The sequence below is a fragment of the Passer domesticus genome, chromosome 6 (assembly GCF_036417665.1).
Source record: "Passer domesticus isolate bPasDom1 chromosome 6, bPasDom1.hap1, whole genome shotgun sequence".
Taxonomy (NCBI): Eukaryota; Metazoa; Chordata; class Aves; order Passeriformes; family Passeridae; genus Passer; species Passer domesticus.
The window spans coordinates 51,399,282-51,422,342 of NC_087479.1; the positions used below are offsets into that span (position 1 = coordinate 51,399,282).

Sequence of the window (23,061 nt, forward strand, 5' to 3'; positions counted from 1 at the left end):
ATAAGCAGATGGAACTTCTTAAAGACAGAGGAGACTATTGTGTTCTTCTCTCTTTGGTCACACGGGGCAACATAAATTAGATCACAGCTAAGCTTTCCCACATTAGACTGAGCATATAGATGATAAAGCAAAGACAGAAAGCAAGGTTCAAAGCAGTTAGTGGTTTGACCTGCAATGGTGATCCTTTAACCACCACTCCAGAGCAAAAGGCCATACAAGAATTAGTGGGTCTGAGCCAGGCATTTTCTCTTGTTTCTCTTGGAAATGATTTTCACTGAAGCAGAACATTAAAGGACACTTAAGCACAAGCTGGTGACCTGTAAGGAGAGCTGGTGACACCAAATGCCAGCAGAGGCATTCACTGGTGCATAGTTTCCCCTTCCTCTCTGTGACATAATGAAGGCCTAACTAAAGCAAAGCTGGCCCTGTGTACATAACTTGCATTCCAGTCCTTGGAAGTGGCAGAAAACCATAAATGAGGCCATGGATTTCACTCTTGATGTAATGTGCAGCACAGCCATCCTTAGCAAACAAAACCAGTGGGAAGCAGCAGTGAAGCAGGGCTGTGCCCCAGGTCCCTTGCTGCTCCTGCACACTGCCAGCACTCAGTTGTGTTCCTGCAGCCACAGGATTGGCCGTTTGATGATTTTGTTGCTGGACTTGGGGTCATGTGTGTGTCATATGCCTGGCTCCAAAGACCTTCACAACGCAAATAAAAGGAGCATTTAAACCAAATAAAAGTTGAACAGAGATCCCAAGAGATAAAACGGTCAGAAACATCTGTTGAAACCATGACCAAATGAACTGGCTGGAAGTTAAAATATCTGTGGTTCTCAAGTCTGTCTCAGCAATAGGTATTGCAACAGTGAGTGAGCAGGAAAGGCTTTGTGGAAGACAAAGTTAATGAAATTTATCAGAAAAAGGAAGAGAAACATTTTAAACAGAAACAGAGGAATCTTTTTGCTTTTGTCATAAATAATATCCAAGATTTAATATCCCACGGTCTTTCATCATTCACAGTGTAAGGTAGAGACAGCTGTTCATTCTATTGAGGGCCAGCTGTCTGACCTTATACCTCAGTTGCAGTGATACTTGGTTGTAAGGAAGACACTTATTTTATTTTTTCTTCTCCCAAATCTTCTTTGTAAAATAGAGCACTATCAAAATGAGATAAAAACATAATAGCAAACAAAGAGCCTCATGAGTTCTGTCCACACCACGAGTGTGGTGAGCTGGGTGATCCTCCCAGAACAATGCATTCCATTTCACTCACAGATATCTGTGTTTAGATACATCTTACATCTAAGAGGCACTGTTATAAACCCTTGATTTCAGAGCTTTATGAAAGACATCAGAAGAAAAATTGCAATAAACTATTTGCAACCCAACTGTTGTTCTTCACACAAGGCTTGTATGAAGTTGTTCATAAAATTTGTTAAAATCTTATCTAGAAAAACTTGAAACCTACTTTAAAGATAATATTCTGTATGAATATTAGATCATATGAACAATAGAAATGCTATGATTTTATTTAACATCAATGATTTACATGCTCTTTTCCACTTTATTCCTATGAAAATTAGTAGGTAAAATCTGTGAAAGTTTGAGAGATTTCCCATACCTGAAGTGAAAATCTCTGGCAAATTAAAACACCATCAATTAAAACTGGGCAAATCAAAAGATCATCTGTGCTTTATTCTGGACTCTAGGGTGAAAAAAAAAGTGTCCCTAGTTTTAAGTGTACAGAATTCATATATCAAATAATCTTTTTTCTCAACCTCATCATTCCACAGGGTGTTGGAACAAAAGTGGTACTGGCCCATCATCCAAACTATGGATGCCAAGAATTACAGCTCAGCACAGAACGGCTGTAGAAAACAATGGAAAAAATTTCGGTCAGCCAGATCATACAGACACCCAGATGTTTTCTGAATCAATTTCTGCCTCAGTCACAGAAGTAATAAGACATTCTTTGATGAACCAAATAATAGGGATAGAATATCCAAAACAGCAACTGTAAAATAGTTATCTCCCATCAAAGGAAGGAATTCTTCCAGCCTGGTTCATCACTGCAGATGTGTGTCAGTAAACAACCAAATTAAAAAGCAATATTAAAAAAATATCTCCTTACCTTAGAAAACAAGTCAAAGCACCCCAGGCGGCTGATGACGCAGTAAACTTCAGGTAGGCGTGGGCCTTTTCCATTGGGCTGATAACAGCAAAGAGGAGATGGGAATTACACATCCACGTGGAGCCATGAGGAAATACACTTCTCTCCCTGACCACACAGTTGGCCATCATGTGACATCTCTCACTATTTGCTTCTCCAACAAATAGCTGCTCTTGGAAAAGCATCATATTTCTTCCATAAGGCAGGAAACCAAAAGGCACAGATAGAGCTTCTCCCCTTTGGAAATCACAGCCTGTTGGAGCTGCATCCCAGCCTGGCTCCAGCTTGCAGCCATAAAAGCACATGGAACCAGGGCTGTAACTCATGCCTCTGCTATCTCTGTCCCCTGCCCCTGCTGCAGCACAAGGAGTGGGGCCACCCTGGGGCTGTGTGCTGCAGGAGAACTGCAACACCAAGGGAGGCCACGATGGCTTCAGGTCCCCACCCCTCGCTCCATGGTGCTCAAAGAGAGCTCAACCTACAGAAAGGGAGCTCACAACCTAAACAAAGGCAGGCTGCATGAGTAAACCATTAGCTTCCTCAGACCAACTCTTGATAAACATGAAACTCACGTAATTTAAACTGTGGCAAGTATGAATCAATAATACACATTCCTCTTACCCACTCCCCAAGAGAAACTGTGAAGACCATCCTCTATAACCATCGTATAAAAGATTTATCCTGGAGAAGCAAATGGTACTTCCTCAGCATACTGGACTCTGCTACCCTTCCTATTCTACTTTGTCTCTTGTTGGACTCTACTGGTACTGAACTTCCCCACGGAGTGTTTGAAATTCACATGCCACAGAGAGGACAATCAAGAGAAACTGAGGGCTAGCTGTGCTTTTTAAACCTGAATATTGCACTGTAGACTTGGACAATCAGCAGGTGCCTGCCTGTTATAATAAAGACCACAAAAAAAATACCAAAGCTAAGTGAATACAGATGAGTCTATTTCTGGATCCAAACCTGCTCACTACACGTCACATCTCTGAAAAAGCAGAGCCCTTTTTTGTCCATATTAGGTATAAAATCCTTTCTAAAGGCACTGAGTGATTATATCAAGCATGTGGGATTTTGGTTAAAATCATTGTGTCAAATCTGCAGGAATGCCGAAGCCATGCCAGGAGCCTTGGACAGCTCCCAACCAAGAGCTGTCTCACTGAGTGCCAGTAAAAACATCACATTCCTGGGTCATCTATAAGACCAGAAACAATAACTGCTTAGCACTTACTCCAAGTTTCTCCTTTATGAAATGTCATTGCTTTCAAATAGCAATTTGAAATAGCAATCTGAAAGGCTCATACATGTCTGTGGGAGCTGTGATTCTTCCCTCCCTGCTCTCACTGTGCAGGACATCCTTTTTTGCTATTTCAGAGACCTTTTCCTGCAAACAGCACAGCCTCACAGATGCACACACATCAGCTGTAAGAGCAACAAGCAAAAGCCTTGAGCAGAGCCATTCTGAGGGGCAGAACTTCTCAAATTTACAGCAGTGGCAACCCTTCACATAACCTCCCCTGTCAGCCATCAGTTTACACCTCACTTTAGACTGATCTGAAACACCCACTGTGCTTTAGTTTGCTTCTTCCCTGGGCAAGACCATCCTATGGGACATGACACTCCTGCCTGGACTCCTCCCTGGTCACCAGGGGACACTGGGGTCTGCCCATCAGGACCAGTGTAACCTCCTCTCTTCCCAAAAGGGAGCTCTCCCACGTGGCAGGCTGTGCTCTGCAAGGTGGTTGCACAGTCTTGGAGTCATGCTGTCCATCCAAGACTCACTCCTGCACACAAAGAAAAGTTCCAGATCAGGATGGAAAAATGCTGAAGTAGCCCAGCTGGGAGGCACCCGAATGACTCTGCCTTGCACTGCTCCTGAAATAAGAGATGGAGGGGATGATGTTTTGGGCTTGATTTCCTTTCAATTTGTTTTTGTGGAGCCCAGGATATTTTCAGCCTTAGTCCAGTATCACAAAATGAAAATGCCTAATGAGTTTTGATGATAACAAGACAGTTGTCTAAAATTATGAACATAAACTGACAAGAACTTGGCTGAGGTGGAGAAGCCAAGCTCTGCATCTGGGCTGGTCCACACGTGGCTCAGGACAATCTTTTTTATAGTGAGTTTAATCTGAATATTACTGACTAAAGCCCACTCCAAAATCTTTGGAGGAAAAACAAGAGGCTTTTGCTCCAAAAACTAAGCCTGCCATTTTTCTCTTTCAAATCATATCTCCCTGTCCATGTGCTTGGATTCCATGGAGCCTTCAGAGATGTCCTCCCAGTCTGCCATAGCACTGAGCTGTGTGAGGAAAGTGGCCTTTGAAAAGCACATGCACTAGCCAGTATATCCAGAAACAGAGATATTCCTCAGTGGTGCCAGGAATCAGAACAATTCCAACACTGGGAAGCTAAAATCAGTTTCTATGGAGGCTCTTGATTCCTTGTTAGGGCCAATCCAAATTCTGACCATGAGAAAACTGTGGGTGTTGTAAATCAAAAAGCATTTCTTAAAGACTTCTTGTTCTGTAAAACATTAACTTTGGGTGGCAGAGCACTCCATGTACACAGGGCTGTCAAAATGCTTGGGCAAGGGTAGGATGGAAGGAAGCAAGAAGAAAAAGGGTTTTCCAATGAGCTTTTTGCAGCTCCATAAACAGTCTGCATCCCACAAAAGTTGTTTTCACACTGTAATGAATGCTGTTCTCCTGCCCCCAGCAAATGCAGGACGTCAGGTTAGTCCCACCTAGCAACTGCTTTCTGTGTTTTCAGATACACACTTCACATTCAGCCATCTGCTCCTCCATGGACTCCTGGGGCTGGCTTGTCTTAGCCTAGAAAAGTGGTGGGGGATCAAATTTTATGTGAGAGGGAAGGAAGGCATAGGATGAAACAGCCTCTTGCAAGGGTGCCCAAATCATCTCTGCTGCTGACACGTGCACTCACTAGAAAAGCTGTTGCAGAATTGCCTTGGAGGTATCAAGATGTAACTGGAAAATTTCATGCTATCTATGGAAATGCAGATTGTCTGCTGTGGGACAATAGGTTACATTCCATTGTAATCCTGTTCCAAAATGAAACAAAACAATATAAATACATTTAAAGGGGATACTGTACAGGATTTGTAGAACAAACAAAACATAATTGTCACTGTATCCCTTGAGGTAGTTTTGGCACACAGACCCCAGAAAAGGTCTGGAAGAATCTGAGATCTGAAAGAAAAAAAGTGGAACAGTTTGTTCATATCACAACACGCCAAAGGAGAGCAAGGCTGACAAAACACAATTGTTTCCTAAATGCAGGAATCTGCACAGCAGACCCTGCAGAAGAGCAGCCAGCCATGGAGCTTTTGCCAATGAGGCTGCCAAATGCACCAGAAGGTGTGAGACACCTCTTGCTGGGTATTACAAGAACATCCCCCACCAGGACAGCCGAGGAACATTTTCTAAGGAATTAGCCTCACAGCAGTTGGTTTGGCTTAAAGTGGAGCAGTTTATAAGAATTTTAGGGTGCTTTCATGGCACACACTAGTGAGGCTCTCCCACCATGCACCAACCTTTGCAGAAGACATGAAATGGTTAGACTTCCAAACCCTATGGAAAGGCATTTCAGGTAAATACCCAGATTTCACATTTCCCCCAGCAGGACAGGAGAAGGCTGCAGCACCCAAATAAAAGAAGATCTCTGCAGCTTCCAAAATCCCCTCTCTTTCTATAACCCAGTCTGGCTCTCAGAAGGGCATAGCTGGATTTGCCCCACGAAGGGCACAGCTGGTGAAGTGCACTGGCATCACTCCTTCCTCTCCTTGTACCAGTAGGATGGGATGTGTCAGCTTCTCCGTGCCAGGGTTTGGAATCCAGGTTAGCCTGAATTAAGTGATCACCCAAGGTGGCAGCAGCAGATCTGCTTTATAACTGGCTTTATAATTTTTAGACAGATTTAGCAAAGCACTACTTATTTTCCCTTTTTCTTTTTGTTATTTGATTGAGTTTTGCCTTATCCAGTGGAGAATAAAAATCTCCAATGCTGTCTCAAAACACCATTATATAAAAACATGCACTATTGATTTAATTCTGTTCCTGGTATTTCCTAATATACTCAGCCATCTTTTGCACCAGCTGAAAGTCAGTGTTCTATTTTTATGTTGTCCTTAATTTAGGGTGAATTTCACTGAGCTTTAAATGAGTAAAAAAAGTCTCTGTTAATGTTTCATTGAAAAACTGATTAAACATTCCTGTGTATAAATCTCTTTTATTGTCACTGGTTATTTCAGTCTCAGCATGGTCCAGGATCAACCATTTGGCATTTCACAGAGGCAAGCTCTGTGCATGATTACAAATGTACTGACATTCTCAGAAAGATAAAAGTCTCAAACCACCTTTACCTGGTAGAGTGAAAACAGTCCATAATTTTATTTTAACCAGCATTTTCTGAAGTTTTGTTATTTTTTTTTTCCCAAATAAGACCTTATTATCCTTTTAAATGACAACTCATTAAAAAAAAAAGATTTGTACTGCTGCTCTATACCTTGTTGTGCTTATTTACAGCAGCAAGGATGAATTCTAGGTGCTTTCTTTGCTCATCCCTGAGTAAGCCCCTGACCAGCCCTAGATTTACTGCAGCACAAGCCTTCAGTGACATTTCCTGCCCACACATCAGCCTTGTTGTGGCCCACTGTGACACACTGTTTAATACAGAGTCCCTGTGATGCTACCTATGGCAAACACCACCCTCAGAACTGATAAACAAGCTTTCTGTTATGTTAGCTTAATGAAACTTCTTACAAATAGAGGAACCACACACAGCAAAACCTCCCAGAGAGAGCATCTGCAGTCTGCACGCCAGGGGCTCTGCCACGGACACAGAGCAGGGGAAGAGCAGGGTCAGACAGAACCAGCAGTGCAGGACAGAGGAGCTGTGCCAGTGACAGGGAGCTGCTCTGCTGGAAACTACTGAAGGCAGGTGCTCCCTGCCTGAAAAGGTGGGAAATCATGCCAGAAAGGGCAGGGAGGGGAAAGTGCCAGTGTGACTTACTCTTAGAGAAGGGGGACCTATTTACAAACTGCTGTGGACATTCATTTGGCACACAGTCAGCCAAAGACTCCTGCAGCATCCAATATCCATATAAGCTCCCCAACCCAGTGTGGGCGACAGCCATGGAACAGGAGAAGAGCCATGGCTCCCCACCCAGTCACTCACAAACAGCTCCAAACCTATCCAAGAGGTGCAAGGCCAGTGCAGGGACAACCAAGTGCGTTCTGCTCTGCTGCCATCCCATCAGGTGTGCAGGATGGACACCAGAATCCCTCTTTGCATTGTGCTCCACCTCCCTTAACACACTCTGCAAGCCTCTGAGCAGACTCCTCCCCCTCGATACATACACTGCTGTGCTCTCAGTTTATCAAGTGTCCAGGGATTTTCCAGGTGATGAGACAACACTGTTTGTAGACTCCCCACCTCACCTATTGACCACCCCTGGTCATGGAGACTGAAAATTGTGTGAAAAACCAGACTTCCCACTGCTGGCACCAGCCTGTTGCATGGCTCTGAGCTGCAGACTGATGACAGTGCTGGCAGAGTCACTTGAGATGTAAGCAGCTGCCTAAGAGATAAACACTACTCACAAATGTTTAGAAATACCAGATTTGCCTTTGTTTCCAGTGTTGTAGTATTTCTGATTGTGCTTGAAAGTATGTAACATAAAGAATTTATTAAGTAAGTGCCCACACAAAAAACTTTCCACATTCTCAGGAATTTGCTACAAACCTTGGGATCTATCTGATTGAAATGGCCATTCCAAATTCTTGATCTCCTTACATTTCCAAATTTCAGAGTGAGAAAACCCTGCTTCCTTTCAAAACCATGAGAGACACTTTCAGTTCAAACTGTAGGTTTGAGATCCTTTTCAAGAGAATTCTGCCCTCTGAAGTGAGGATGATGTACTCACCAAGAGCCTCCTGCAGTACCCGAAGCGCCGGCTCCCATCCTCCCCAGTCAGCATGAAAGAGAAGGTCTCACTAGGAGAAAGTGAATTGTAGAGATTATAGCAGAACTACAGCATGGCTACAAGGCAGATCACTTAGCAAGGGACACTCATCAAGTGAGAGATGCCACCCACTGGAAGGTCTTCATCCTTAGGACATACTCTGTGGAACAATTCTGGCAGCAGTACAGTTAGGGACAACCCAGCTGTCTCATCAGAACAGATGGGTGCTGAGTGTCAGTGACTGCAGAAGAAATATGAGAATCAGATTTTGAGGGCAGTATTCCAGTGGTCCTTTACCTTTAGTTCAATCCTGTCTTTGGACTGAGCTTTGTTCTTAAAGGGAGAACCTTAGATATTCTCTGAGAGTAGAGAAATCATTTTCTAATCCAGAAACAACACAGGTTTCCAAAATCCAGCTCATTTTATGTCTCTGCCTAGGATAAATACCATTTGTGACAGAGCAGTAAAACAACAGTTTTACAGTAAAACAACAGCACAGGTAAAGGGATGGGTCTGTGGATTTGTGCATGGGCTGTGAAACATTCCTGACTGCTTTGCAAGTTTTAAATGCTATTATATAAAACACTTCCTGGTGCTGAAATGCCAGGTTTTGCAAAATTACAGATGTCTCTGGGGAGACTTTATTGTGGCCTTTCAATACATAAAAGGGGCTTCTAAGAAAGATGGGAATAGACTTTTCAATAGGGTCTGTAGCAATAGGACAAGGGGTAATGGTTTTAAAATAAAACTGGGTAGATTCAGACTAGATAAAAGGAAGAAATGCTCTACAGTGAGGGTAGTAAAACACTGGGACAGAGTGTCCAGAGAGGTGGTGAATGCCCTGTCCCTGGAAGCATTCAAGGTCAAGCTCAACAGAGCTCTGATCAAGTTGAAGATGTCCCTGCCTGTGGCAGAAAAGGTTGGACTGGATGACCTTTAAAGGTCCCTTCCAACACAAATCATTCCAAAATTCCATCCCTTCTGCCTATCCTGGTATTCTACACCTTTGGATCAACCAGTTCTCACATATCAATGCAGAGAAAAAAAAAATTATACATTTTTTGAGGTCACTTTGAAGAAAAAAGAAAATGCAAGCCTGGCTCTCCTTTTCCTTGCCCTTCTCCTGCAGTCATTCATCTCCAGTGGAAGGAAGAGAGAGCACAGCTCCAAGAAAGTTCTCAGACAGCAATGTTTTGAGCCAAATGAAGGGGTAACCTACAATGTTAGACAAGCACTCTGAAGGAAATGACTAGGGCAGGGGGTGGGCAGGGCCCTGTCCTTTTTAAGATTTATTTTAAGTACTTCCATTTATTCTTTTGAGTTTAGCACTCAGAGGAATGTTCAAGCCTCTTCCCCTCAGCCACACAGGCCCGTGAGGCAGGCAGAGTAGGGAAGAAAAAGAACACACAACTTCAAAAGAAAGAAAAATTAAATACAGCTGCTTGATCACAAAGTGGCCAAGACTCAAACTGCTGCTTCCTTAATTGGGCATTGACGAGGCTGAGGCTGTTCCAGTGCACTCCAGCACCATTCCAGCACCACTGCATCGTGCAGAGCAGCTCTGGAGCACTCACCTGTTGTACTCAGAGACGGGGAGCCAGTCCTTGGCATCAGGGAAGCAGAACTGTGGGATAGCCTTGAGGCGCTCCTCTGCTTCCCGCATCTGCTTGGTTGGTCTCTCCAGCTGCAGGGAGAACAGAGAGGCTCAGTCAGCCCCTGGGTGTCCCTTCAGGGTCACTGAGCAGCTCTGAGAGCCAGGGCACATCTGATTGTCCTGTAGTTGTGCTTGGCAGAGAGAGGCACGACTCCAGGACAGGCTTATAGGTGCTCGTACAAAAGAAATAATCACTGCTGGGGTTTTACAGTTTTTCAACTGTCTGAAACTCCCTTGTTGTACAATGGCCACTTAAAACACAGCCCTTACTCAAATACCTTTCTGCTACAAGAGCACAAGAGAAATGCCAGAGATCAGCAAAAGTCTTTCCATTGACTTCAGTGAGTTTTGGAACAAATCCTAATAATAGCCAAAATGAGTTAAAAGTGAAATATTTAGAAACTGAATTTAAACAGTGTTTAAAGCATCCACCATCAGGCCAAATTCTCCAGCTCTGGAAAAGATAAATTTGAAAACAGGGAAAGCTTTCAGTTACCTTCTCTATGCCCTTTGCTTTGTAACAGATTGCTTTGGAACAATTCTGAAAGCTCCATTTAAGAACTGGATTTCTATTCATTTTTCCGTTTATTCACCTTACTGATCTTAGAATGAGCTGTACACAGGAATTTTTCTTTTACCTTGGGAAACTGGTATGTCACTTCTGGGAGGTAAGTGTTTTTAGAGGGCTTCTTTTTCAGGGACACTACCACAAAATACTCAAATAACTCCCGCTCCTGCCACTCAATCAGCTCCAGTTCCAGGGTGCGATAGCTTGGAGCCCTCTTCAGCATTGACTGGATGTGCACCAGGCGCTGGGTGTGAGCTGGCATTTACAAAGAAAAGGAAATAAAAAAAGACACAGATCATTACCTGAGACTGTAATGTGTTTGTGTAAGGCCACAGCCATTCACAAAGCACTTTCAATTTGCCAGAGTATTATTCCAAGCATGTTCTCCTTTCAAAACCAAACTTTCTAGTTAGCAAACCTGTAGTCTCCCTCACTAATTGCACCCATAAATCAAAACTCTCTCCAAGTTATGCAACACTCAGTCACTGAAATGATTTGCAGTTCATAACTGGCAAAGGTCTGGCTTTTCTTCACACATAAGACTGGATTATAAACCCTTATGTGGTTGTGCAAATGCACTGGGGCCTCCAGGGTGACACATCTGAGGTCCGGTGACAGTTCTGTGCCCTGTCCCTACACGCACAGCTTTTTGTTACAAACCGCATAAGGTAGACCATGGAATAAATTCCAGGGAAGAGGGACAGGGAGGAAAGGGAAGATGTGCCAATTGCCTGCTGCGGGTTGCTTTGTTAGGGCTAATTCAGTTGGGGGATGAGCTTAGATTCATGGCCATTCATGAAGGCAAAGATGTACCTTGATCCAGTGACTTGCTGCTTGACACCTATGAAGAATTGGTCATTAACATCACTCACTACCAGTTCTGTTACACTAAAAAACCCAAAACCAGCTCATCAAAAGCAGCTCCCTGCATGCTCTTCCCAGCTCTTCATGCAAGGATCTCTGGGCAATGGCAAAGGAACTGTTAGCAGCACACCTCAAACCCTTCAGGCTCTACTCACTGCCACTGCCCACAGCTTCCCAAGGCTGACTGGCTCTTGTGACAGGGAAATAAGGTGCCATAAGCACTTAGGGAAAGCCCTTGATGACCAGCCCTCACACATCTGGTTCAACAGAAAAATTAACAATTATTTTGATAAAGCACTTGGGTCTCGATGTGACTGCACAACTGGGGAAGTTAATCCACAGAACAACCTGCCTGCTCCTGCCTAGAGGCAGCCCCACATTGCAGGCCACTGCTTCACGTTTGCTGGGGGGAAACCAAAGAGGCCACCCCAGCAGATGGGCACCCAGTGAGTCCTGTCATGCTACACATCACAGGGGGGCTTCAGCTCAGCGTGCCCTGAGAGCATCAATGTAAACACCAAGTCACTCAGGAGCAGTGGGCTAGAGAGACATCAGAATGAAGATCCTCTGTTCCACACAGTGGGGGAAAAGCCTCCCAGTTTCCAGGCAGATCAGAATATCTTCCCAGTAATAAGAAGGGGCCAGGCCCTATCTTCTTTCATGGCCTGCAAGAACAAGCAACCCTTCTATTTTCTGACACAAAGAGAAACAGAACCACAAGTGCTTTTGGGTTGGTACAGGTAGACAAAGGAGCAAGGAGTCATTTTCCCCACATCACTGTACAACATTGCATACAGCCTGTTTTGGATGGTCTTAGCACCAGCTGTCTGGCACAAATCTGTTTCCCTAAGACAATGTTTTCCAGAAAGTTTTGTTGCATGTACAGCAAGCAGGTGTCATCTGCAGTAGGTAGGATGACTGCCCCATATTTTATAACAGCTCCACACCCTTGTCTTTTTTACTCCTCACCTACTAATAACATGATGGGTTTTTAGTAATGACATCTGTTGCTGCTGTCTTCAACTTTTTTATAGGCCTCTTTCTGTACCAGGACTTAGGAAAAGGAGAGACTAATTTAGTGGCCTGGCTCAGGCAGAGTTTGTGCAGGTGCTGATAAAGGAATTTCTACAATTTGGAGACTGCAGACTTATAAAAGAGTCTAAGAACCACAACGCTGGATCAGACCCAGATCCTTGCCTCCAACAGCAGTGAGCAGTAAACAATGAAAGCAGCATATGAGTAAGAAAGGAGCATCTTTATCCAATCCCATCCCTCTAAGCCTGCACCCAGCAGTCAGTCTGCAATAGATCAGCATCTCTGAAGTGGCTGACAAAGCCAATTTATCAAAGGTCCTGTTCTTCATTAAATGACACAGTTGCCAAATCCTTGTTAGATCTTCACAGCCCATTTTGTCCTTGCTTTCCACGTTCATGCTCCTGTGTTGGAACTTTGGGAGCTTTGCAGTAATGGAGTTAGGAAACTGTAGAGAATACAGGCCATGGACAGGAGCAATGTGCAGCAGCAGAAGAACATACATTGACAGGGTCTAACGAGAGGTCACTGAAGTCTGATCCCTTACCTTTAAACCTGTCATCTGAGTCACTCTCACTCTCGCTGTTCTCATCTGCAGAGGACACAGAGGCATCAGTTAATGCAAAACCAGAGCAAACAAACTCAGTTCACTGTCCTGCAACTGGGAAAAATCCTATCTCACATCTCTGAGCCTTGTGATACACACATGCACTTCTCCTCAGTCTTAAAATATCTTGAAATAAACAGTTTGAATGACTCCTTGGATTGTGTTTTCCTTGGATTCAGTTTCAATATTGCTTGAGAGTAAGAACTTCATTTTGATGAAAGGGCAAAATTCATTCTCCATTACAGCAACTGTTTGTACTGAATCCCCATCTATGCTGAGCTGCAAAAGTGACATTTGGAAAATAGTTCTTAACCCTTTCCCTTCTTATTTTCAGGTTTCAATTTTTTTTTTTTTTAATAAAGGTCATGCAGCACTTAAGTCAACGTAAGCTTTATGAGTTTTGTCTACGTGGACAACATTCCCAATCACCAGAACTCACCAAAATGAGTTAGAGTTAACAGGCAAAAGTAATCTTATGACAAGATGTGTTACTGAGGGGTTCTTGATTAAAACCCTGTTGTACCTTTACTACAAACAGGGCCTGAATTTCCTTTTTGGCTCCTGTTTTTCCAGAAGCAGTCTGAAGCACAGGGTGAGTTACACACTGTGAGTGCCAGGAAAAAGCAAGCAAGAACTCCAGGGTCAAAACAGTGAATTTTGGTCAAAACTTACAGTAAATATGGACTAAAGGAGAAGCTGGGTAAATCCAGCTGACCATGGGATTAACAGGATACACATTACTGAGAAACTTATTTATTTTTAGTTCATCCCCATTTCTCCTCTTACAGAGAGAAAATTATTATTGTTCACAGAAAAAAGTTCTAAACTAAGTAGAGTCCAGGGTAGATGTGGAGGAAAGAAGGAAATTGATTAATGCTGTAGGATCCAAATGGATTCACTGAACCCTGACACTTGCACCATACCTCGTAGGGACGCTGTCTCAATATTGGACATAGAAAGTTTCTTCAGTCGTTTTTTCCCTCTTTTTGCACTGTAGATGGAATTGATTCTTTGGACAAGCTGCAAAATAAGAAAATGAGGAATCAGGAAGACCAAACATTTTTCTGCCAGGAGACTTTTATTAATGTATTCAAACAAAACATGGATGACAGATCAGCTAATGCAGATAATAACTGTCTGCCCCAAAAATATCTGAGATGATGGGAAATATTAATGAGATGACTTGTGTTTATTGTCTTCAGCAAGAGGCTGGGATTACTAAGAATTCAACATTAAACAGAATATTATAACTTTGGGAGAGTCACAAATATGTAGTAATTAATCTTCATGATGTTTTATAAGTCAGGAATAGTGTATTTAATTTCACAGAAGATTTCTTCATAGAACTATAATACAGTTTGCAAAAGCTGTTTCATCTCAGCTTCCAGAGAGAAATAAACTGAGAGAAAGGATGCAATTCACCATAGACACAGCAGAAGGGCAGTAACAGAGCACAGATTGAAACAAAACCTTTTTTAGGTTTTCCCTCCAATAACTATCTCAATTTAAAAAATTATATTCTTCAGGAATACATGATCCTGAAAGGTAAAGTAGTAAGAAAACAGAAATTATCACAAGATTTGCAATAAAATTGTGAACATTCATATGCTGAAATCAGAATTTCAATTAAGGAGAATATCTGCCCCTTCAATTAAAAAAATAAAAAAGGGTACAAAATTAACAGCCAAATTTTCCAAGTTTTATTCAAAATCAGGTAATAAGTTACTCTGTAAATAACCCTGTGATTTCCTCCAGAAATGTGTGCCCATTGGTGAAGTATAACAATATATTCCAATAAAGTAAAAATACAGTAAATATTAAGGATGTCGGATTAATTTCCTCCTTAAACAGAATTTCCAACAAATTCACAGAAACATAAAAATCTCCCTCTAGTCACAGTATTTATAGCCATGTACTTTAAAACATGCTCTTTAATAAGAACAGGAAAGAGCTGAATACACAGTAAAAATCAACTTTGTTCACAAGCCAAAATGAAGCACACTGGCAGTTCTCCCCCTCTCTGTTGCTATTGTACTGTTGGTTTTCTGGTTGTTGTCTTGTGGCTTGGGGTTTTTTTCACATTCCATTTTGAATCAAAAAACTCCCTGAAAAATTAAAAATTAAGTTTTACTTCAAATCCATCAAGACAGCATGGTTAACAGGATGGGGTCAGCTGTGAGTAAATTAAGGGAAATCTATTAGGCCAATTAGTTATTTTCCTGAAAACAAATGATGGGGAAATAAACCACTTCAGATGTTACTGCATATTATAAATAATAATTGCTGGGCCATCACCGATTCAAAATCTTAAAGTTATATACACAGCAATGCTCTGGTCCACAGAGCTTCAAGAGTGTGGAAAGCAGAACTGCCTTAAAGTCAGTTCTGTGTGAAGATGGCCATCAGATGTTTGCTCATCTTGGAAAATTTGGAAGTTATTACTTCTACGGAAGTAATTTTGATCTACATGCTCCTTTAGGGTACAAAAAGAGCTTTCAGTGATGGCTAAAGGCTGGCTGTTGGAACCTGGTTACTGAGAATTTTAGACTTTCTGTGCTGACAGGCACTGACCCCCAAGAGAACGCTGCACTTGACCTCAGGTCATTAAAAAGGTTCCAAAATTGAATGACAGAACTGGGATTATGGGTGTGTAGTTTGAATAGAAGTGTGCAATATCACATGGTGGAAAACTTAAAGAGTTTAAGGTTTTAGAAGATATATGTAAAGCAAAATGGAGGTTTTAGGGCAGTGGCTGGTCCTTCTTTACCTTCTTCCTCATGGGTTTGGGTGGTTTTGTGTAATTGGATAAAAAAGTCCTCATGGCAGGCCATGGGTGGTTGGTAATTGGGTTAAAAGTAAAAATAATAGGAAAGTTTATAGTTTATCCTTAAAAAGTTAGTTTATCCTTGAATAAGGATAGTTTATCCTTTAAAAGCCTTGTAGAGAGAGAGATGGGGCTCCCTTGTTAGTTTGTTAGAGTGAAGTGCTGTAGAACTCGCGCTCTGTGAGACTGTGCTACAGATAAGAACTAATAAACATCCGAGTCCCAACAAGAAATACAACCTGGAGCACTTAATCCTGACCCTGGCACAGAGAAGATAAGACTCAGCAGGTGCCCAGAAATCCCCCAGCTTGCAGCCAGGTGACCTCTCCTCAGCACAGGGCTGACCCCACCCCGGTACCTTCGGGATCCTCCTGGCGCGCCGCGTGGACAGCAGCTCGCTGGCGGTGCTCAGGCTGTCCTCGGTGAGGCTGGAGGGGGACGAGGGGATGCCCAGCTGGGCCAGCAGCAGCATGTCATCGTGGCTGTGCCGCTTGGGCAGCCGCGGCAGGCGGTGGCTCTTCCTCTCGGACCAGTTCCCCACGCGCAGGGAGTGGCTGCTGGCCTTCGAGGGCAGCTGCAGGGACAAGGACAGCTTGAGCTCCTCCCCTCTGGGCAATGCCTGGGGCACCTGGTGTCACTCTGCCACCTGTGACAGAGTGGTGGCTGCACGGGGACACCGTGCCAGGGGAGCCACCACTCGCAGGATGCGTGTCAAAGTCACAGTGAAGGGAAGGGGTCAACCTCCAAGACTTTAAAGTTCAAAGGAAACAAACAAGACCATTTCTGACCTGCTACATTTCCATGCACCCACATCCCGTCACATCCCTAAAATCTAACTTGAAGGCTTGGCTGACAGCAGAGCACTGACCCAACAGGCCTGGTCCATTCCTCTGACTTGCAGCAGTGAAAATAATGAGTAATTACACAGTTCATTGTAATGTTAATTCAGTGCAAAAGTAATAACTAAAATAGCAAATTCATGCTATTTTATGCAATAAAAATAAAATAGAAAAATCAAGCTTGTTCTATTTTCATGGTATTAAGAAGTTTTAAGACCTGACAATGAGCAGAGGTGCAGTTACAACTCTCCCTACATTCCCAAAAAATTCCCTTTAAAACACAAAACTGTTATCACTACAGAGCAAAGGGAAAATCTCACTGAAGGATTAACCTGATAACATCTGTCTTTAAAAAACTGAAGGTCTTTTGGAGCATTTCTAAGAGCAGCTCTGCCCAGCTCCAGGTCCCTGCCTTCTCCTCTAAAACACAAACACTGTAAAGAAGGTTCCCAAGCACATCCAGGAAAAAGTATTATTGTGTCAAGCATCTGTCATTTGGCATTTATTAACATTCTATCAGCTCTGTTACAAGCTATAAACCTGCAGCAATAAATGTCCCATTTATTGGCTGACAGATTGCAGTGCCATCCCACCTGGGATTAAGCACAGGTGTTTCTGTGGAGAGGCGTTGCATCACAAATACAATGTCATCATCAAACATTCCTTTCATACCTGATGACTTCAAAAACTCAAATTTCAAATTCTGAAAAGAATCAGCGGGAAAAGAAAAGACATGGGGATTCAAAGTGAGCACACCACCAGTGTTTCTGAGATCTCTGCATACCACAAGTTAGCACACCAGGAAAACTGAGGGCAGTCTCTCCTTTATTGAAAGGAATTCTTTTTGGAGATGATTGTTGGAAGCTTGCTGACCTTCTGATCTCTTCCATCTTGTTTATCATCATCCATGACTGAAAAGTCATGTTGCTAACCCAGCTTTGTTGCTATGATGGAAAAACTGGGTGATAAACCATTGCCAAAGCTACCATTCTTGAGGAAATTCAGACTTTTCTATTTCTGGTCATTGGAGAATTACCCAGGCCCAAAGCTCACCCACTCCTAGTGTCTCTTCGTGTTAAATATCAGCACAATGACAGTGCAATTATGGCAGGACTGACTCCTGTCAGGGCACTCCCAGCAGCATTTCAAAAAGAAGCTACCAGAGCAAAGCCAGCCCTGCTGCAAAGGGTCCCAGAGAGTTCTTATTTACTGAAAAACTTTACAGAAGGCACTTACATCTGTAAATTCTTTGGTAACCCTCTGTTAAAGAGAACACTGGTCAGTGTCTTCCTATGGATCTGTATGGTTCCCAGTCTAATGACACAGCCTCAGGGATCCTCTGGATGCTACACAACTCCTGTTAACACACACAGAGCCTGAAATAGTTGTTATGCACCATGTCCCACTATGAGGGAGATTTCTCTGTTATCCTCATGACTGCAGTGCCTGTTTCTCCTTTCTCTGCCTGATTACTACTCTCCACTTGTTCCTTTTCCAGCAGCTTTGCTGAAGTCACCCCTGGCTTAGAAGGGATGTGCTAGGAGCACACTAAGAATCCTGGTGATGCTTCTTTTGGATTGTGATGCTTGCATGCACACAAAGCAAGTGAAAGAAAACGCGTTCAGTTTTCTTTCTAGGTCTCTTTACAGGAGAAAAATGTAAATTTTTATGACCTTTTGTTGAACTGTGAATTTTCTGTTAATTCTGTGCAGAGTAAAGTTCCTTTAAAGGGTGCTTTGAATCTCAAAATTAAGTATGTGTTGAAATTTATCTTTCTCCTTATGAACATAGTGATCCCATAAACAACAAAGCAACCTGGTATTTCATGGTGTTCACAAAAAAACAGGCTTACTTTGAAAAATTCATAAAGTGAAAGTCTGCAGAGTGCCTCGTGTTTATGCTATAAACACAGTTTATACAGGCTTGTTAACTGCAGACACTCAGGTTTTCCTGACTATTTTATTATTCATGCACTTACCTGGCATGGTTACACTAAACCTGCCGCACTACCCACTCCCCATGAGCAGCGCCGCACCAGGGTCTCGTGGGACACCCCAGGGACACAACCAGCAGCTGACATCTCTCTCCCCTCCCGCCCCTGCCCGGCAGCAGAGGCAATTCCCTGCGAGGCGCAGGCACACGGGAGTTAATTCCCGAACGAGCAGAGGAAGGACTGCGGGGCCGGGGCAGCGCGGAGCAGCCGCGCACGCTGCGCTCCCGCCCGCAGCCGCCTTTACCTGCGGAGCCGCCGCCGGGTATTTCCTGCTCTGCGCCGTCCACATCCTGGGCAGGGAATCTAGGGAGTTCTCGGACAGCTGATGGGATTTTCGCCCCCCGTGACGGCCTTTCAGCTCCACATCCTCGTACGGGTTTTCCTTGGGTGACTCGCCTGCACGTTTGGGTTTTTTTGGGATTTTTTTTTTTTTTTTTTTTTTTTTTAAGGAAAGAAAAACAGACAGGAATGTAAAATTAGAAAAAAAAAAATAAAAATCATGTGAACCAAGGCTTTTAGAAAAGCTCCTCAGTTTTCAGCATGACTCATCCCTCTAGCTGCAGCTGGAAGTATTTGGAGAAGAACTTGGCTATGAGCTCGACAAGTTTCTTTGGATTTTTTAACTGTCCCCTTTTTTTTTTTTTTTAACTAAAATGTGAAGATTTCACAAGACGTGCTTCTGAGCATCCACAGCTGTGGAAAATTTATTGATATATAAAAGCTAAGGCACTTAACTTCTTGAAAGTGTATCAGTAGATTTTATAAATCCATAACAGCCATTTGGGGGGGTGAAATGAAGACCAATAAATAACTGTGCTCAACACACCACCCTTACACACAGCAAGACAATTCTTATTTGATGCAACCTTCATTTTTCTCTTCTCCTGAGAGATGGCAAAGAAAGAGTAAATGCTCCAGCTCAGCAGTGCTAAGAGACAAGATTGCAAAAGCAAAAGGAGGATATCTGTCCCAACCATCCTGCAACCTCAAAGTGTTCTTTAAAATATATCCTGTCTTAAATTAGGCAGCTATTCATTTCAAATTATGTGAAATTCCTGTCTCCCAGGAGGAAATTGATGCTGCTAATAATATATGGAGGGTTAACCAATTAATCACTAAATATTACTTAAATGAAAAATTAAAAAGCAGACTCCATGAATTTTTACCATTTGAAAACCAGAACCAAAATTTATAGTTCATATTTAACTGAGATCCAATACCCACCATCTTCTCAAAACTCCTGAACTTAGCAGACCTCTCAGTAACAAAGCAGTATGAAGATGAATGAATGCCATCAATAAAATTAACATTTTGTGTGCATTTTTTCAGACAGTTGATAATCAGCAACTGATTTATAACTCCAGGTTTTTCAAACATGGTCATTCCAGTTTTCCAACAATCTTGAACAGAAAATTATCTCAAAAAAATATTGATCTACTCAAATTCAGGACTTGAATTTACAGAAACAAGCAGGAAGTCAAAAGCTTTTAAAGCAACTTGCTTTTGGTTTTGTCTAAAAATGACTTTAAAATCCATGGGTTTAATACAATATATGTATTGCGATACAAGCTATCTAACATAGGAAATTCAATTGAGAAGTGAGGACAGAAAGCTGCAGTGTGGTTCATTATTTCCACTGTTACAGAAAATATTCACAGTGTGAATATTCACTGTGTGAAGGAGATGACAGCTGGAGCATAGGTGTTTTCACTATTAACTAGGGTTAACACAGTCTGTGTGACTGCCAGCTACATTGTTCTAGGCAGACTAAATTTCCATATTGTACAAAGGAAAACAAAAGCAGTTTGTGCTTTTTGCTTGATTGTTGAGCCTGGAAGCATGAGACTCAATTACAGCCACAAGAACTTTTGCTGAGCAAGTTCACATATTCACAATACAAATAAAAATACAGTTTTGCTTCAGTAGTACATCATAGTAAGATTTCTGGTCAAACATAAGCGCAAGAGTGAATGTTTTAGCTTTGTTCTAATTAGAGCCCTGAATCACTGCTGCTCTTGAAGAATGTTTGACTTGGCAATCACAGCTTGTTATTTCATCCAGAGGGAATCTGATTCTAGAGGCTGCACTGTCGTCGTGGCCAGCGCTCATGCCACATAAAGAACACCCTCAGGTGTGTGGGGCTCATGAAAGAAGCCCTTTTGATTAATGCAATGAACAGGATAAATCTTAATGTATATTCCTAAAAAAAATGTGATGGTACGGAGGACTTTAGAAGCGGTTGATTTTTCCTGTGGGAAGAAAAAATAGATATCACACCCTGATTCTGTTACTTGTCGACCCTACAGCTCTAGAAATGATAATCATAGCAATGATAAAGAGTAAAATTTGCAAAATGCTGTTACTTACAGCTGATTGGGCTCTAGTAGTGCCATAAAATTTCTTGTAAGCCCAAGTCAAGTATAGGTCAAGTAAGCATTTTGGAATGGATTAATAGATTTCAAAATACCCAGCTACATGAGACATGGCTCAAACATGCTCTTCCTTGTGAAAACAAATGTTACTGTATTAGTCTACAGAGTATCCAAACTCCCAGGAAGCCCGTCAGTGAGAAAACCCTTTTCACAACATAAAGCATTTATAAATGTTAGGGGGATTCTCTTTCCAAAACAGAATGTAAAACAGAATTGCTTGAACCCCGTTAAACTCAACATAAATAATGTTGACCTGACATATTAAGTATAGAAACGGGCCCAGAGAAGTCTTGGATGAGAGAAGAGGGAGGAGCAAGGAACCATGAGCAGAGGCTTTTTTTTTCCGAGTCAGAGTCTCTACCAAAAGAGAGCTTGGGCCAAATTCCTCTTCAGTGTAATGTGAAGGTCAGAGGAGACACCACAGGGTATTTTAACCCTTTCCCCTAGAGCTGTGAGAGCTTCTGCAGATGACTGGTTTGCTGTTCAAGAATTCTTGTGTCTATTCTTTCTCTCATTTGCTTAAAAGAAACCAAATTATTTCATTATTTCAATTACATCTCACCACATTTTTTAAGAACCTCCCTCTACACCAAATCTTGGATAATGAAATAGTCTGATCCATCAGAAACCACCTGGTTTTGCTGACATGAGTTTTGAATTAAGTATTTGGTACAAGCTGTGAACTAGAAGAGATAGTTTATTTGTCTATCTCCTCAGCAACTTCCAACCACCATTTCTTAGTATCTGCTGTCCCTGGGAGACACACAAAAGACCAGATATGCAAAAAAGAGGCAGGCCAGACTGGTTCCTGTACAAGTGACAAGGAATCAAAGGTGTCAAGTAAACCAAAAATGCTAAAAAATACCCTGAACTGCCTTAAAGCAGCATTTAACTGCATCTGACTGCACAGTGACTCCCTTCCGTGGGAGAAACATCTGGGAAGTGGTGGTCACCAGCAGGTGCACATCCCAGGTGGCAGTGAGGTCCTGGGGAGACCTGTGGTGGTGGCTGCTGCTGCTGTGCTGCAGCACGAAAAGCAGAACAGTTTCCATATAACTGGCTGGCTCAGAGGTTTATGGCTTTCTCCTCAGCAGCACCACTTCTCCAGTCCTGAGTCTCAGGCAAGCAATATTTGCAAGCTGCAGTGCTTGGATTTGCTGCAGAAGGGAAACATATTGACAATGAAAGAGCAAGGAAACATCCTTGTTCCTGCCATATGGATGTCTCTATTAGAAGCCAAAAGGAGAAACATCACAGTAGAGAGGCCAGGCTTGTCTTCATGAGGCTGATGCAACAGCCACACAAGACAACAGCAGATTATCACTGACTTCAAAGGAAGCTGAATCATACCCCCAGAATGCATATGATCACAAACAGTAAGTCTTTGGCAAATACTGTCTCTAATCACCATCCCTACTCCCAAATCATTTCCCTCTACAAGCATTTTTTCCAAGTTCCAAATTTTCTCAAATTCTACGTACCAAAGTGCTGAGTTAACACAGGGCATTTATCTACACGACATTTATCTTCAGAAGCTCTCACAGACAATGTAATGAACGGTCCATCAGGGAAAGAAAAGAAAAACAACAACAGAAAAAAGATAAAATAACCACGGATATTTAGGAAAGTCCTGAGGAATGCAGTGCCTTGGGCCCAAGCATGGATGTTTCCTCCAGGGGCTGCAGTTCCTCACGCCGTGATGCGGTGCAAGTCAGCCCCACTGAGTCCTGAGGCAGCACACAGTGTTCCTCTGCTCAGCCTCTCACACGTGGCAAGTGGGAAGCAGAGGCAGGCTCAGCAAGCCTGAATCATGCTGAGAAAGGAGTGAAAAGTAAGGCTGAGAGGGGAAAAAAAAAAACAAAGCAGGCAGACACTTCTCTATAAATGGCAGAAAGCAGGGAAATGCATCATTTCTTTCTAGATGGCAGAAGCTATTATCAGAGGAATTAAGTGATTCACAGAGTGCTGGTTGTAACTCCAGCCTTTTGCACTGCCAGGAAGAAAGAGGAATGGAGCAGCAGGTACAGAGTAAAGGAAAGGGCTCCTAAACTTGTGTGAAGCTGGGTGCCTAATTTGGGAACCAACACTC

General features: G+C 42.7%; 1 protein-coding gene across 10 annotated transcripts in view; it reads right to left on the reverse strand.

Annotated features, from left to right (window-relative positions):
• The window catches only part of DENND2B (DENN domain containing 2B), a 158,523-nt gene that overhangs the window by 26,348 nt on the left and 109,114 nt on the right, over positions 1 to 23,061 (reverse strand). For 9 of the 10 annotated variants that reach the window (XM_064425436.1, XM_064425434.1, XM_064425437.1 and 6 more), the window contains 8 exons: positions 18,785 to 18,936; positions 16,067 to 16,282; positions 13,808 to 13,904; positions 12,825 to 12,869; positions 10,452 to 10,636; positions 9,734 to 9,843; positions 8,121 to 8,190; positions 2,132 to 2,209 (listed from right to left, as the gene is read on the reverse strand). In XM_064425436.1, the coding sequence (XP_064281506.1) occupies positions 2,132 to 2,209; positions 8,121 to 8,190; positions 9,734 to 9,843; positions 10,452 to 10,636; positions 12,825 to 12,869; positions 13,808 to 13,904; positions 16,067 to 16,282; positions 18,785 to 18,936 (953 nt within the window). Of the gene's footprint in view, positions 1 to 2,131; positions 2,210 to 8,120; positions 8,191 to 9,733; positions 9,844 to 10,451; positions 10,637 to 12,824; positions 12,870 to 13,807; positions 13,905 to 16,066; positions 16,283 to 18,784; positions 18,937 to 22,453; positions 22,718 to 23,061 lie in introns of those variants that run through there. The other variant, XM_064425440.1, reaches the window with a different exon arrangement.